Consider the following 15846-nt stretch of genomic DNA (forward strand, 5'->3'; position numbering starts at 1 on the left):
TTATTTAATTATGTTTTAGAAGAAATTTTTTTAAGTTAATTTTAATTAGAAATTTTATAGGAGACTAGAATTTTTTTTTAGTGATTTATAGACACAATATCCGCGATAAAAATTACTAAGAAAAAATAACCGCAGTAAAATCACCGTCGGTTGACTAATTTAAATGCAATAAAAATAATATTTTTGAGCCAACATATTTTCTTGCGATTGTGTAAATAATTAGCCATAGTTTTTATTTAATTTGATCCTCTTTCACTTCGGATATTTTGTCTGTAGACTACAAGTGTACTTATAAATTTGATTAATAGATCGTCCGTCAGCGACTAGTCCAACTTTTAAGAGCAATATACTTTAAACTTATTTAATCAATAATAAATTATTTATTGTTTTAGTTTTAAGTGTCCCTCGTATTTAACGATCCTCGCTAGTATAAAATCTAATCTTAGAAGTAGTGATTGTAAATGCAATTTAATAGGTAATTTAAGTAGACAAAAAATTGACGATTCACATTGAGACAAGACAAATCAGATAATGTCTGGCCTTTTTCTTATTTCTTTCACTTTAATTGTAATATAACTTCAGACTTAGACTTAAATTTAGACTTTTTAATGAAGAATTTTTTTTTATGGGAAAAATATATATATATATATATATATTTTTTTTTTTTTAAATCGTTTGATAATATTGCCACGGCTTATTTTATTACTTTATATAGCCATCTCTTATTTATCTTTCTTCCAGTACTCTATCTTTAGACAATAATTATTATTATTATTAAATCTATTGTTGACAAAAAATATTATCTTTGGGCGAGGCCGAGGTTATATATTTTATCCAAGTTTAAAATTAATAACCGAGAATTATGATCTTCAATTTTTTTTTTTTATCTAATTATTTATAAATTCTCGGTATTTTCAAAACTATACTTTCTTTGCATTTCGTTAATATATTATTATTATTATTATCATTATTATTATTTATTATTATTATTATTATTATTATTAAAATCTCATGCCCTGTCGGGTCCAAATTACGGTAATTTACCGCATTTTCCGTAATTTGCCGCAAAATACGGCATTTTTGCAGTAAATTTGCGGCATTTTTACCGTAAGAATTGCACGTTTCTTTAATTTTTACAGTTTTTACAGTGCAATACTTCACTTTACGGTATATTACCGCTCTCTTACTGCATATTTACGGTAAAAATACCAGACTTTTGCCATAAAAATCACGCGTGTTTACTGTAAAACATCGCATTTCACTAAAAGCGCAGTAACTTACCACATTGGCCGTAATGTACCGTAGAATACGGTAATTATTAGTCAAATTTGTCGCATTTCCGGTAATTTACGGCACAGTGAATTTATTACGGCACCATTACGGTAATTTATCGTAAGATACGGCATTTTTACCGTAGGCATCGTATATTTTTTACAATTTTTACGGTAAATTACCGTTCTCTTACTTCAAATTTACGGTAAAATGTCGTACTTTTGCCATAAAACATCATAACTTACAGTAATTCGGATCCGCCAAGTGCACACTATGCATAATAATTATATTTCCTTAAAATAATTATATTATTTAAATAAATTAAGGAGTTCGTTTAGCATTAATTTAATACCATAAATTATTAAATTTATTTTTAAAAATTTTATCATATCATTAATCAAATAATTAAAAAAATTTTTTTTTCTAAATATATAAAATTTACATACCTCAATATTAACCCACATAAATATACATGGGTATAAAAATTACCATAAAAATTTATAACAAACTAACAAAATATTTTTTTTTTCTTTACATTTTTTTTCTAATAAACGACCTCCTTAACTCTGAAAAATAAAATTAAAAGCTAATTAATATAAACTTATATCAACATTCTGATGAATGAATTTAATCATAAATGATATGACTGATCTATATATATAAATATAATATATATGTATATGTATATGTATATGTAAGTATATACAAGAGAGCGAAAAGTTAAAGGTGTAAATGATATTAATAATAATTATTATTGCGGGCGTATTTGTTCAGTGGATGATGAACCTGAAGATCCATCAATAGTAACGACAATAGCTACTTGGTTCGTTGATGGTGTAATGTCATCATCCGCTGGATAATAATGATCCCAATTACCCCGTTGATTCTGCAATTTATTTAATGCAGTAATGCCAGAGTGTCGGGTATTTATTCTTGATATTAAGATGATTATTAATAATGCAACTATTAATGTTATTTTAATTATTATTACTACTGTTGTGATGATAATAATTGCATGTTGGTGTGTACTGACATATTGATGAGTATGCACGCTTGATAACCAACCAACACCGCAATATCCACAGAGCCACTTGTTTAAGAACGACCAGAGAACAATTGGCACTGCAACCAAAGAATAAAAGACGAAATTTTGAAATAATAATATCCCGTAACAACAAAGCCAATTAAATAAACAGCTAACTCTTTTTTTTTAGTAATAAAAATATATATATATAAAAGTATGCCAATTCAAGCGACAATGTCGCAGTAATTAAAAAGGTATTTTATAATAAAAGTAAACAATAAACTGATAATAAAATAAATAAAATAATAAAAAAGGTTAAGAGGATTTTTTGTCTGAGAGAGACAGAAAGAGAAGATTCTTACATCTTAACCAAGGGTCAGTGGGAAAGCTGTCCCAATGGCTGGATTGATGGAGAGAGTGGTGGTATTGGTAGATGTGGTAGTTGTGGTGATGGTGGTGTTGGTAGCCCATTCAGGTTGAGGCAGATGGGGGGTAGTTGTCTTACCATGCCGGTGCCAAATTGTTGCAGTAGACCTGATCCTTGTTGGGATGTTGTTGATGACACTGATGGCCGACGGGAATTGCGAATGCTTGTCATACTCGAGCTCAATAGATACGGTACACTGCTACTTGTTGTCGGCATTCCACCCTACATTATTATTATTCATAATTAATCCATTCCCTACTTCACTTTGCTATTCATTTAAATAATTAATCTATTCATTCATTCATGTTCTGTAAAAAATTAGCGGAGTAATTCCGGACTAAAATTCATTCCGAAGAGGAATTTATTTTAATATTGAAAGTCCGAATCGGAGAAAATGCAGATTTAAATAAAATCACAATTACTCCGAATTGACTCCTAATTTTTTACAGTATGGGTTAATTTATGAAATTTTAATTTTAATTACCGTTGGAGGTGATAGATTGACATTTGACCCACGGCGTTCTTGTGGTCCCGTACTGGAATGACGTCTAATAGGCAACCCACCACCAGGAGTACCTCCAGGTGAACTTGAGCATGACGGCGCAATTCGTATCTTTGGTGTCATAAGGGTATTGTCTGATAAACGACGGCTTGGGAAGGCACTGGCGACCCGTAGGAAACCACCTTCATTTGCTGATGATGATGAACCGTACCACCAACCACCCAGTAAACCTATTAATTATTTTGTTATTAATATTTAATTAATAAGTAAGTAATTATTTAATTATTTAAATTTGTTGTTACCAGATATTGAATTTTTCCTGGTCATATTTTCAGCTGATGCAGTCATCGACATTGAACCGATTGAAGTTTTACGAACCATGTCTTCAGCAGACGATGTCTTTCTCTGCTCAATACGCAAACCGGGAATATTAAATGGCGGCACATGCATATTTTCAGTACTAAACTGATGTCTGAGTGGTCGATGACGCTCGGGACTAGACATTGATAATTTCAATTTGCTCGCTTGGTTTCTCTCGATGCGTGTCAGCATATCTTGCAAAATCTCCATGAGCACCGTGAATTGATCTATATTGAGGGACGGATTAACGGTGACTGGGAGGAGAATGGGCATCACTTTTGTCGCTAATAAATTTATCGAGAGTCCGTATTTTTTGTTACTCAGCAAAAGCCTGTAGATGTCTTAAAAAATAATGATAACAATAATAATTGGTTGGCTGTTGGATAGAAGGAAAGTTATTAATTATTAATAAAGTTTGAAAAGTGACACTCACTTACAACCCGCAAAACAGCATCCGGCTCTTGAAGTTTTATCTCCCACAATAAAGGAAATATCTCGTCTGTTATTTGCTGAGTATCCAACTGCTCAAGAATTCTTGAGAGACAATTCATTAAAACTCGAGAGTCTGTCGTGCTACCCTCGAATGCCTGCATTAACTTTGGTAACACGATATTTTTTAGTGAGTTTTCTTCGATATATTCACATACTTTCGAAACTGCTACGAATGCCGCAGCCTGTTGGATGTCATTAATTGTAATTTACTTATAAATATATATAGAAATATATGGGAGAGACCGGGGTACTACAAGACCTCAATAAGTATTTTTTTTATAAAATGTATTTGCACTCAGAAATTCGGTGATATGAAATATCTGAGGTAAGATGGGACTTCTCAAAAATTTTTAGATAAAAAATTTTTCATTAAAAAAGTTAATAAGTGATCATAGATTTGGTTATTGCAATTAAACTAAAATTAATTAAATGCAACACAACATTTTTTAAAATTCTTTTAATGTATTTCAGTTTTTTAAATTAATTGTAAAATGATGAAGGATTTTTTAAAATAAATGAAGAGGAATAGCATCCAGTGGTCAAAAGCCGCGAAAATTAATTACTCGGTTGAATAATTCCTTGTGCTCTGATCTCTCCTAATTAATATATATATATATATATATATATATATATATATATATATATATATATATATATATATATAGTAACCTACTTGAACTTGGATATTAGGGCTTTCAAATGATGAATAAAGTACTGGAAGCATTTCACCCTTGATTACTTCGCTGGGGGTTTTCTCAAAGACAACATGTAAATTTTCCAATAGCACAACAGTCCCCTGAACGGACCTCGGGCTCGAAAATAACTCACAAAATGATGGTAAAATTATCTTTTCATAATCCTCAGAACTACTTTGCTGAATAATGTATAGCATAGGTTGTAGTACTGATGCAAATACTTCTTGTGATTTAGATTCCGCTTGAAGATAAGGCCAGATATGTTGATACCACAATTTCTGAAATTGTGTAGTAAAAAAAAACGACATTATAAATCGAATCCAAGATTAAATCGCGAAAGATTATTTTAGTACTTTTTTTAAAAATCTTTTTCTTTCGTTGACGCGTCAGCTCGACAGAAAATATAAACGAGAAAATTAAATTTCTTACCAGAGGTATAAAAGGAAGCACCTCTTTGAGAGTATTTCTATAGAAATGTGACTTCTGATTCGGGTCTTTCATGTTTATTACATCAAGAAATTGTAGCGCATGCACTGAAGGATCGCTACAAATAACAAAATAAGTATAAATTATTTAATATAATTTAAAATATATATTTAAAACTTTAAAATTAAATTTACCTGAAGTACTTGATCAGCGAAAGATGTTTAGCTATAGGTCGTGCCTCAGGATCTTTGTGCAGTAATCGAGACACGGCTTCATGGAGAGCAATGGGTACTCGGGGAAGAAGATTCTCCACGTGTTCATTCAGCTGGAAATTATTAAAAAAAAGTTGCAGGTTAAATTTCGCTATCGATAAAATAAAAAATAAAACAAAACTCACGTTATCTAATTGTTTGATGTAATCAGAATTACTGTGATTGGCTTGAATAAGTGGTCTACCATCATTGTAAATAGAAGCAATAACCATTCCAAGACTAAACATGTCACTGCGAATACTGCATAATTTTGTTAATTGTATTTCCGGTGCAATATAATCAAGGTTTGGTTGAATTATTTTAGATAATTTATTGGTCCATGGGTGACACGGAATAGGATCTAGGCCATTGTCATTAGTCCGTTCTAAAAGTGTCAATTAATAAACAAATAAATGAATAAATTTATGAAATATAATGAAAAAAATAAATAATTGAAAATGGAAAAATAAATATTTTTATAAAGGTCAATTTTGTTTGCATAAAATCGATATGATAAAAAATAAAATATATGAAAGTTAATATAAATATTTTCTATGGATACAATAAATATAAATATGTTATAAATTTTACCGATAAATTCGAGGCCAAATAACTTCCATGTCCCTTTTTTCGTTATGATAATGCTACTGGGACAGACGTTCTTATGTATGACCTTGCAATTGCAGTGAAGAAAAGAAAGCGCCTCGGTGATCTACAATACACATGTCAAGTGAATATTCCTGATGGTGATGACAAATAAATTTATGAGAATAGTGGACGTGAAAAGAATGCCAGTGAAAAGTCATTTTTAATAAAAATTTTAATGGAAAATAATTCATGTCATCCTTCATTATGTCACTTTAATGCTGCGAACTAAAATCCAGTTTTTAAATAAAATTCATAGTTGTTGATAACAAAAGGTTGGCTGGAATACTGTAACTTTTTTCCCACTGTTTCAGTAGAGAAAATAACGAAGGTATTATTTTCAAATTAGAATTTTTGATTTTGGTAAAAATTTAAATTGGTAAAAAAATACATACTCAATAAAAATATTTTTTACTGTAATTTTTTGAATGAGAAAAAATTATCAAAACATGGAGTTTTAATTTTTGGCTACCAGTAAATAAATATTTACTCTGTGTACATAATGGTTTGAAATTTATACCGCTTGAGGCTACAGTACTTTACTGTAACAGTAACTATTAAAGTACACCACTAATTAATAATTAAATGGATTTTTTTGCCCGAAAAATTTCACTATGAATTAAAACGAAAATTTTGCTGGGGGATAAGAAGTTTTGTTGCGTCAATAAACTTTTTCTACCCTAAAAAAATTTTTTAATTCATAATGGAAAATATTTCTGCGAAAAAAAAAGTTCATATGATGATGGAAAAAAAACTTTCCTAAGCCATTGCAAACTTAGTTTTAAAAAATAATTAAAAATATTGAACTTGTAAAAAATTTTTATAAAAATTACTTTTCTTACTTGCAGTAATTGCTTATTTTTATAAAGTTTTTACTAATTAATTACAGTCAGTAGACTATAGTTTTAATAAAATATTAATTAGCCTTTTCTACTTTAGTTGTTTTCATAAAAATAATTGTCACTGTAATAACTGAGTTATTTATAAATATGATGTCAAATTATAAAGATAATAATTTTTCCCAACCTGTAACAATCCATATTTAATTTCCATGGAAACCATGTCATATTTCTTAATTAGAATTGGTCGATGTCCCGGTGGCTGCTGATGAGGATTCTGTTGGCCGGCCGCATAATTTGAGTTTGGATTAGCAGCGGTTGGAATTGATGTTGCAGCTTGTTGTTCCCTGTAGGCCAATACATTTGCTAAACTTCCGAGGACAGGTTCTGTTGCGAATGCTAGTGTTTCTGCACATTCTTTTACCGGATGAATTACCTACATAATTAATCCATTAATTAATTAATTAATAATACACTATCATGTTCAACTAAAATAAAAAATAAATTACTTGTAGTAATTTCGGATGACGATAATCTTCTAAATTTCTCGCACATCTCCGCAAAATTTCCGTTACTGTCTCCTTGTGTTTTGGTTTGTGAAATTTTTCGACAGACTTTTTTTCAAATACAAACACCGATGCATCCTACGTAAAAAAATATTAAGTTCACGGAAAGAAAATTATGGGAACTATTTCCATAATAGTATGGGAAATTCAATGATAAAATTTTAATTTTGCAAAATAGTGCAGAAATTTTTTGAAAATTTGAGATTTTATCGAAATTTAAATTACAATTTTATAGGAATAGTTCCTATAATTTATAGGAATATTCCCATAATATTATAGGAAGTCTTCCTATAAATTGTAGAAACCATTTCTATAATTATAGGAACCGCTCTCATAATTTATGGTCGTAATTTCTATACTGGTATAGGAAAGAATTTAAAAAAATTATGGGAAGCATCCCCATAATTTTCTCTCCGTGTACTTTACAGATAATTAAAAGTTATAAAAATGTAGTTGACATAAAAGGAAGTAATAAAAGAAAAAGATAAACAAAAATACTTGTCTGTCGCTTTTTTTGTACGCGTCAAAGATCCGCCAAACGTGTTCCGGTCCCGCAGTTGCCGTCGGCGTTTGATTTCGTGCGACAAATTCTTCCCATATTGGATTACTTTCAACGACATTAGGCTGAGTATTTTTGAACTTGAACATGATAAAATAAATCCATCCAATATCAAACGTTCATCAATTTCCTCAATACTTTTTTCTCTATTAAAAAAATCTTGTTCGTCTTCACAAGTTAGTAACTTTCTTCTTTAAATTAACTATTATTATTTATATTATCTTCCCTTGTAATTTATCTATACTTCTGTTACTTCTTAAGTCAAATCTTCATATTCTTAACTTTGAAATTTAACTTTCTTCATAATATTCATTTTACATCCGTCATTCAACGCCATACAATCTGGAAAAATTCATTTTTCTTTTTTTTATATCTATGTATACACACATTTATATTGATTCACACACATGTGTATATATACTATTCTTTTATCTCGTAAAAAAAATATATATCCATAGAAAATTGAAAAGGGTCGTTTGGTGGGATAAAATAAGTCCAGCATCTCTCTTTCTATTCAGTACCCTTGGGTAAACATAAGCTATAGCATATTTTTCTTCTTACCAACTTAAACATGTTTTGTTGCTTTTTAAAAAAAAACATTTTTTATCATTATTATTGTTGTTGTTATTATTTTTTATTTTTAGCGATAACCCACTTTTCAGAATATACTGATATGAATATACACGTAGATTAATTATACTTCCAATTGTCCGGATGGATAATCCTATCAAATATCAAATAAAAGTTGCAGATGGTTAATTAGTGAATCAATAAAAGCGGAAAAAGGAATATGATATCTATATAAATATATATATGTATATATATCAACGAAGAAGAAAATTGTTTCTTGGCGCAGGAAAAATTTTCCTTATGAATTGAAAACAAAAATTTTATTGAGGCAAAAGTTTGTTTTCGTCTCAATAAATTTTTTCTGGCTTCAAGAAAAGTTTTCTCGCCCTGAAAATATTTACCTTCAATCAAGAATTTTTTTTCTGTATGAAAAAAACTTTTCTTGGATCAAGAAATTTGTTTTCTTCTCAATAAATTGTTTCTCGCTTGAAGAAAAGTTTTTTTCGCGCCAAGAAAATTTTTATTGTCAATTCATACACAGAAATAAACGTTATCTTGAGTTAAGAAAGTATTTTGGGGAGACAAACGTTTTCGGGAATCAAGTCAAGATTTTGTTGAAAAAAGAAAATTTGTCTTGGTCAGAGAAAATTTTTACTATTCAAGAAATTTGAGGTTTTCAAAAAAAATTTCGTCAATCAAGAATATTTACTGTTAGTCAAGAATTTTTTTCTGTATGATGTTAAAAATTTCTCAAGTCAAGTAAACATTTTCTTGGATTGAGAAATTTTTTCTCGCTTCAAGAAAATATTTTTTTTCAATTCATGATGCAAAAATTTCTTAGGTGAAGTAAACGATTTCTCGAGATAAGCAGAAATTTTTTGCACCATGTAATTTTTTTTTCTGTGAATATAAAAAAATATTAAAGGGTATATATTTCTCATTAATTAGATTCAGGATTTCCGAGGACAAACCGAAGTAGGTGAGAAATGAGAAAATCGTTACTGAGTAAAAAAAATGAAAATTTATTTGCTTGTACTAGATACTTGCAAGTTTTGATTCAACTCGTGCGTGTAATTGTAAATGTGTATATAAATGAAGCTAAAGTTTGTTGAGTGTAAAAAAAAAGTTTAATTTGTAGTTTAAACAACTATCGTTGTTGCCAATTAGTAAACTTTTGTTTCGCAATAAGTTTTAATTTTAAAGTTGTGTAGCAAGTGATTAAAAGCGATATAGCAAGAAAATTGAAAATTATTGAAGTTTACGAAAAATAAAAAAATAAAATTCTATTAAATTTATCGATAAAACTTTTACACTGTAACTATGTCAATTATTGAATTAAATTTATTACAATAGTTTTTAAAAATAATACTTAGTATCAGTAATGAAAAAATAATTAAACTTTTAAGTTAATAATTAATTATAAAAGTTCGGTGAGTAAAAAAAAAGATAATAAAGTTGATTATACATTCATTGGATTTAAATGATAAAGAATGTCAATTAGTATTTCAATTTATCGAATAAAAGTTTTATATACTAATAAAAATTTAATCACGAGTATTAAAAGTTTATCAATAAAAATTTCTTAATATTTAGATTGATAATTAATTTTATTTAAGATTTAAAATAATAAAATCTCGCTTTATTTTTTTCAGGTTTTTTTTTATTCAGTGAAAGAAATAAATAGCCGGGAGAAAGTTTTAAATAAATTTGCATTTAAACTGATATGGACAATTAAACAAGTAAATAATCCAGTGGTTGACTTTAATACAGGACTGGGAACAAAAATAAAAATGAAAAAAAAAAAAAGGGTTTTTAAGCGTAAAACGAAACGAAAACGTTAGTTCGAGTTTACAAAGGAGATAATTATCTGGCCTCAGTAACTTGTTATCAGCGTGTCGGAAACCGATTCTCTTTAATTTAAATACCCATATATATGTATGTATTTGATATCAAGGGATAGAAAGCATGCGATTTAAATATAGTTGAAGTAAAATGAAATTTCAACGCCCACGTTTATGTACTTTATTAAAAATTTTTCTTCAAGTCCACAGGAAATTACTTTAAGTTATTAACTAGTTTATATCACTCAGAAATATGAACTTATTTTTATATTACATTGAGTTTCCAAGTCATAAATGTCATAAAAATAAAAATCACAATTTTTTATTTTTCAAAGCTGATATATTTTTAAAATTATAACTTTAATTTAAAATTTTAATCAATTGTGAAGAATTTAAAACGATGTATAAAAATATTTTAAAGAAGTAAAGAGAATATAATAGAAGAGGAAAAGAGTTAAGAAAACGTAAAGTATGTGTTGGTAATGGGGTAGTATTCGTCTTACTTGCTTGGGTGGATGTGCAATTACGGGTGGATATGGGGTATTCCACTGAGAATCGAGGGAATGTTGAGTGTATATATTTGTATATATGTATATATAGTTATACTGGCATGGTATGTCTGATGGCTATTCGACTATACTACTGTTGGGTCTTGAGAGACTTGGTGACGTGTAAACGGACAGCTTGAATATTGAGGGAATTGCTAAGTTCTGTATATATTTTATATATATATATATATATATATATATATATATATATATATATACTGTCTAAAATTTGTGGAGTAAAATCAGATTATATCCGGAGTGAATGCAGACTGAGTGACTATTTGATCCTCTCGGAGTTAAATTTACTCCGAAGAGGAATTTATTTAAATAATTAAACTATGAATCGGAGTAAATTTTAATTTAGATAAAATCTAGATTATTCCGAAATCACTTCGGTGAAAAAACAAATTTTCGATTTACTCCGGGTACAAATTAATTTTTTTGTAAGCTACGGACTTTGGGTGATGGAATGAATCGGAATTAAAATAAAAATCCGTTATCATTCCGAATTCACTTCCTATTTTTTTGAAGTATATATACGTATACATATATATATACTAGGGTGGTCGTTAAAAATTAAATTTTCTCAGGCGTCCTATAAAAAGCTTCTTTTTAGTGAAAAAATACATGGGGAATTTAGTTTTTTCGTTTTAAGTAAAAAGGACACGTGCCGAAGGACGATCAAAGTTCATTTTTCGATACAATCGCGGTTTTTTTAAAATATCTCGTGAAATATGCAGATTAAAGGAAAAAACCATAGGAACAATTTTGTAGAAAATTAAATTCTTGACAAAAAAGATCGTGTTAAATTTTTCTAAAAAATGTATGTTTATGAAGATATTTTGAAAAAACTTTTTTCAGCTGTGATGAATTGAGCATTTTGAGGATTACATATTTTGAAAATAACATTTTTCTAAGTATACAGAAACTGTAACAAGCATTAATAATTAATATGTTACAAGCTACGAAATTGTCTATATTTATGGGAACACGTTTTTTTTAACATTCGTTATCCTTAAAATTACCAATTGATAAGATCTAGAAAAGTTTTTTTAAAATATCTTCATAAATACACGTTTTATAAAAAAACTGAACATGACTTTTTTTGTCAAGAATTTTATTTCCTACAAAATTGTTTCTATGTTTTTTTCCTTTAATCTGCATATTTCATGAGATATTTAAAAAAAACTGCGATTGTATCGAAAAATGAACTTTGATCGTCCTGAGGCACGTGTTCTGTTTACTTAAAACAAAAAAACTGAATTCCCCAGGTATTTTTTCTCTAAAAAAAAAAGCTCTTTATTGGACGTCTCAGAACACTTAATTTTTAACAACCACCCTAATATATATATGTAGTTTATTTTAACTGAAAGCTAAATAAATTTTTTTTTAAATTTATTGCTGTTAAATTACTTCTGTCATTCAATAAAAAAATGTATTATCTATTTTATTTCTTGTAAAAAATAATATTTATTTAGTAAAATATAGAATTTGATAAAACTTTTGTTTGTGTAAATTTTTAGTAATTATTAATTTAATTAAATAACTTGTTTTTTTTTTTTGTTTTTTTAATTGTAAGTTAAAATTATGAGTAAAAATGAAAATATTAAATATTAATTTAGCCGACTAGTTAAAAGGCAAAGAGTTTATTAATTTACTTTATTTTAAATGTAAATATTAAATTGAAAGAGAAAATTGAAAATTTTAATGCGACGTCAAATTTAATTATTTATTTTTGAAAATCAATAAAATAAGAGGGATAATCTTTAGAGAATTATTTTAAATATCTAAAATAATTTATATATTTTTAATTTATGACCAAAGAGATAAATTTGAAATCTCGACTGATAAAAATTGTCGATTTAATAAATTTATGAGCTTAAATATAATTAGAAAAAAGATTATTGGCAGAGTTATTTTTGCCGTCTTGATAAAAAATAAATATCATGAGATGAGTAGAGTTTTATAAAAATAAAGGTGACTAAATAAAAGGTCATAGCAATTTAAAAGTTAAGAAAAAATATATATATATCAGGTAATTGAAGAATATAAAAATAGAATTCCTATAAATTTTTTATTTAAAATAAAAATAAAAATAAATAAAATTTATAGAGATATAAAAATATATGATACAGATCGTGATAAAAATATTATTATTTTTCTTTCTTTATCAAACGTTTTTTTTCGATTCAATCGGTATATATAAAATTTTTACCCTATAAACCCCTTGAAATGAGGACGATCCCCGTTTTATTCTCGCCTACACTATTGCTCATTCTATATATCAGTCAGTTGAGAATTAGATCTCTGGCTCTTTCCTTCCTTCCTTCCTTCCTTCCTTTCCTCTTTCTTCCGTCGTTACTATTCTCCAGAGAAAATAGCAACAGGAGTACGTTCATAGACGTTACTTTCATACGTTTAAATATTAAAAGGAGGTGAAAGACCAAAATTATGTTTTTTTTCACCCTCTCAAGTGTTGATAAAAAAAAAAAAATTTAAAAGAACGTAAAACGTTTAAAAAAAAAAAACTTCCCGGGTAATTTTACATTCATACAAATTTAAAAAGGTTTTTTTTTATCCATATTTTGGGACCTTAAATAACTACTGTAAAAAATTTTCAGAGTGAACGCAAATTAAAATAAAATTCAGACTCCGAAATCTCTCCGCTAAAAAAATACTCCGTATGCGAAGTGATTTTTTTTTAAAACTCCGTGTCGGAGTGAATTTAAATTTAAATTTAAATTTAAATAAAATTAAAATTCACTTCCAATTTTAGACAGCGTAATTTATAAAACAATTAAATAAAATATTAAGTTTGTAAAGAAACTTAATTTCGGTATATCATAAAACCGAGAGCATAAAATTATTAAAGTTAAATAAGGGTAGAAAAAGTTTAAGGAAAAGTTATATTTTATCCAGCTACCCTTGCTCATATATTATAATATATATTTATCATAAATAAAATAATTATGAAATTGTGGGGGTGTTTGGGTCGATTGATTTATGAGATTAACTCGATTATTAATTATTCATTTTCCGAAAACCCCGGATAAAACAAAATAAATAAATATATAAATATAATAGTAAGTATTGTAATTTAAAATAATTATAAAAACAAAGATAAAGACCGAAGAATGACGTAAAGTAATGATAAGAAATTTCCTGAAAGCTAAAAGTTAAAAACGTGGGCTACGAGGGTGTGCACCGACGTAAATTATAATCCTTCAATTCATCACGAGCTTAATCTCTAATCCGATATAGTAAAAGTAATAACTGTAAAAAAAAAATTATTGTGAGTAAGATGTCAATTATAGAACAACATTGTAAAAAACATAATAAAATTTCATATATTTAAATTATTAAAAAATAATTAATAAAATGTCTCACCTGTTGCCGACAATATTTCTTCATACCGAGCATTTCTTCTTTGCAATTAAATTATTTTTAAAAATAAATTTAATAATTATTGTTAATTATTATTACTATTGTTAATAATAATTAAAAGAAAAAAAAATAAAATTACCAAGTCAAACAATAACAATAACAATAAACGTGTCCGCGACGTGATGATGAGAGAGGCCGGCGATCAACTGACTTGATTACGTTTCGGTGTCCTCGAGTAACGGATAGATATGTGATATAAAGGTGTATAGATATATATGTATACATATATATATGTAGGTAAACGCGAAACGTGATATATATAAATATATAGACATATATAAGTGGGAATGAGAATGAAAATGAGAACGTGGAACGTAAACGTGAAGGCGGATGCGTCGACAAGCACCACGACAGCGGTAACTACCACGACGGCGACGAGGACGACGACGATGAAACAATTGTGTCGGTGGTGAAGTAGTGTAGTCCTGTTTACAGGATAACAGGAGAGGACGTTCTCCCACTTGTAGCGACTACTACTCCTTTTGCCGTTTTTGCCCGGTAATGGTAAGAACGCAGGCGCAAGCTTGCCCAGGGTATAGGCCTGCTACTGCCTGCCTGGATATTATAGGTCTGGGCTGCAGGTAGCTGGTTTGGCTAGGGGTTGCAACCCTCCCGTCTCTCACCCTCAATAACAAGAGACCTGTGTATCCTGCCGTCTCGTTCTCTCTTGCTGATAAACTGACGTGGCTCTTGATGCCAAACCAAACCAAACTGTGCAAAGCCCAGTAGGTCTACTCTATACTACAACGTCAATATATATATATATATATATATATATATAATAATATCTAGCTTCCTCTCGTGACCGAGCTCTTTCCCACTCGATTTTCCTAATTCCCCGTTAATTATTTGGGTCAAGGTTCCGTGTGCCCTTGGCATACACTGACGGCTACTGCCAACAGAGAGTTAACTGCTAAATAACTCGAGCTACCACGTAAATTAATAATCCTGGACGAATTAATATTGCTAAGACGTCATCATGTGATCTTTTATTTTTATTAAGAATCTTAATCCTGAAGCACTTTAATCTTTAAATAGTTCATCATGAGGATTATAATTATTGTTTGAGTTTCTTAACGTTCATCTCTCAAGATTGATCATCTGCAAATATCACTAAGATTATAAGCTCTGGTTACATATTAATATTATTTATTATATATATTTTTATGTAAACTGAAAAAAGAATTTCTTGGTGCAAGAAAAATTTTTCACTGAGAAATCAAGACAAACATTTTCAAAAGACTTTAAAAAATTTATTGCGCAAAAGTCTTTTTCTGTGTAGACTGGAAAAAATTTTCAGAGTAAACGCGGAGTTAATTATTTTTTTTATTCAGTTCCATGGGAGTTAAATTTACTCTGGGGTTAATTTTAACATTTGAACTCCG

The 15846-nt window shown here is 28.5% G+C and overlaps 1 protein-coding gene across 1 annotated transcript; it reads right to left on the bottom strand.

Moving 5' to 3' along the window:
• Nucleotides 1–1993: 1993 nt before the first annotated feature.
• Nucleotides 1994–14570, bottom strand: LOC103577366 (SCY1-like protein 2). The gene is made up of 14 exons (XM_053739789.1): nucleotides 14405–14570; nucleotides 7998–8400; nucleotides 7443–7577; nucleotides 7121–7369; nucleotides 6041–6161; nucleotides 5596–5834; nucleotides 5393–5523; nucleotides 5202–5316; nucleotides 4751–5050; nucleotides 4019–4259; nucleotides 3528–3926; nucleotides 3208–3455; nucleotides 2802–2945; nucleotides 1994–2394 (listed from the first exon to the last, which is right to left on the bottom strand). The coding sequence occupies exons 2-14, from the start codon at nucleotides 8145–8147 to the stop codon at nucleotides 2368–2370; spliced, it is 2499 nt and encodes an 832-aa protein (XP_053595764.1). The 5' UTR covers nucleotides 8148–8400; nucleotides 14405–14570; the 3' UTR covers nucleotides 1994–2367.
• Nucleotides 14571–15846: the final 1276 nt, after the last annotated feature.

The sequence above is a fragment of the Microplitis demolitor genome, chromosome 6, assembly GCF_026212275.2.
Source record: "Microplitis demolitor isolate Queensland-Clemson2020A chromosome 6, iyMicDemo2.1a, whole genome shotgun sequence".
In the NCBI taxonomy this organism is placed as follows: Eukaryota; Metazoa; Arthropoda; class Insecta; order Hymenoptera; family Braconidae; genus Microplitis; species Microplitis demolitor.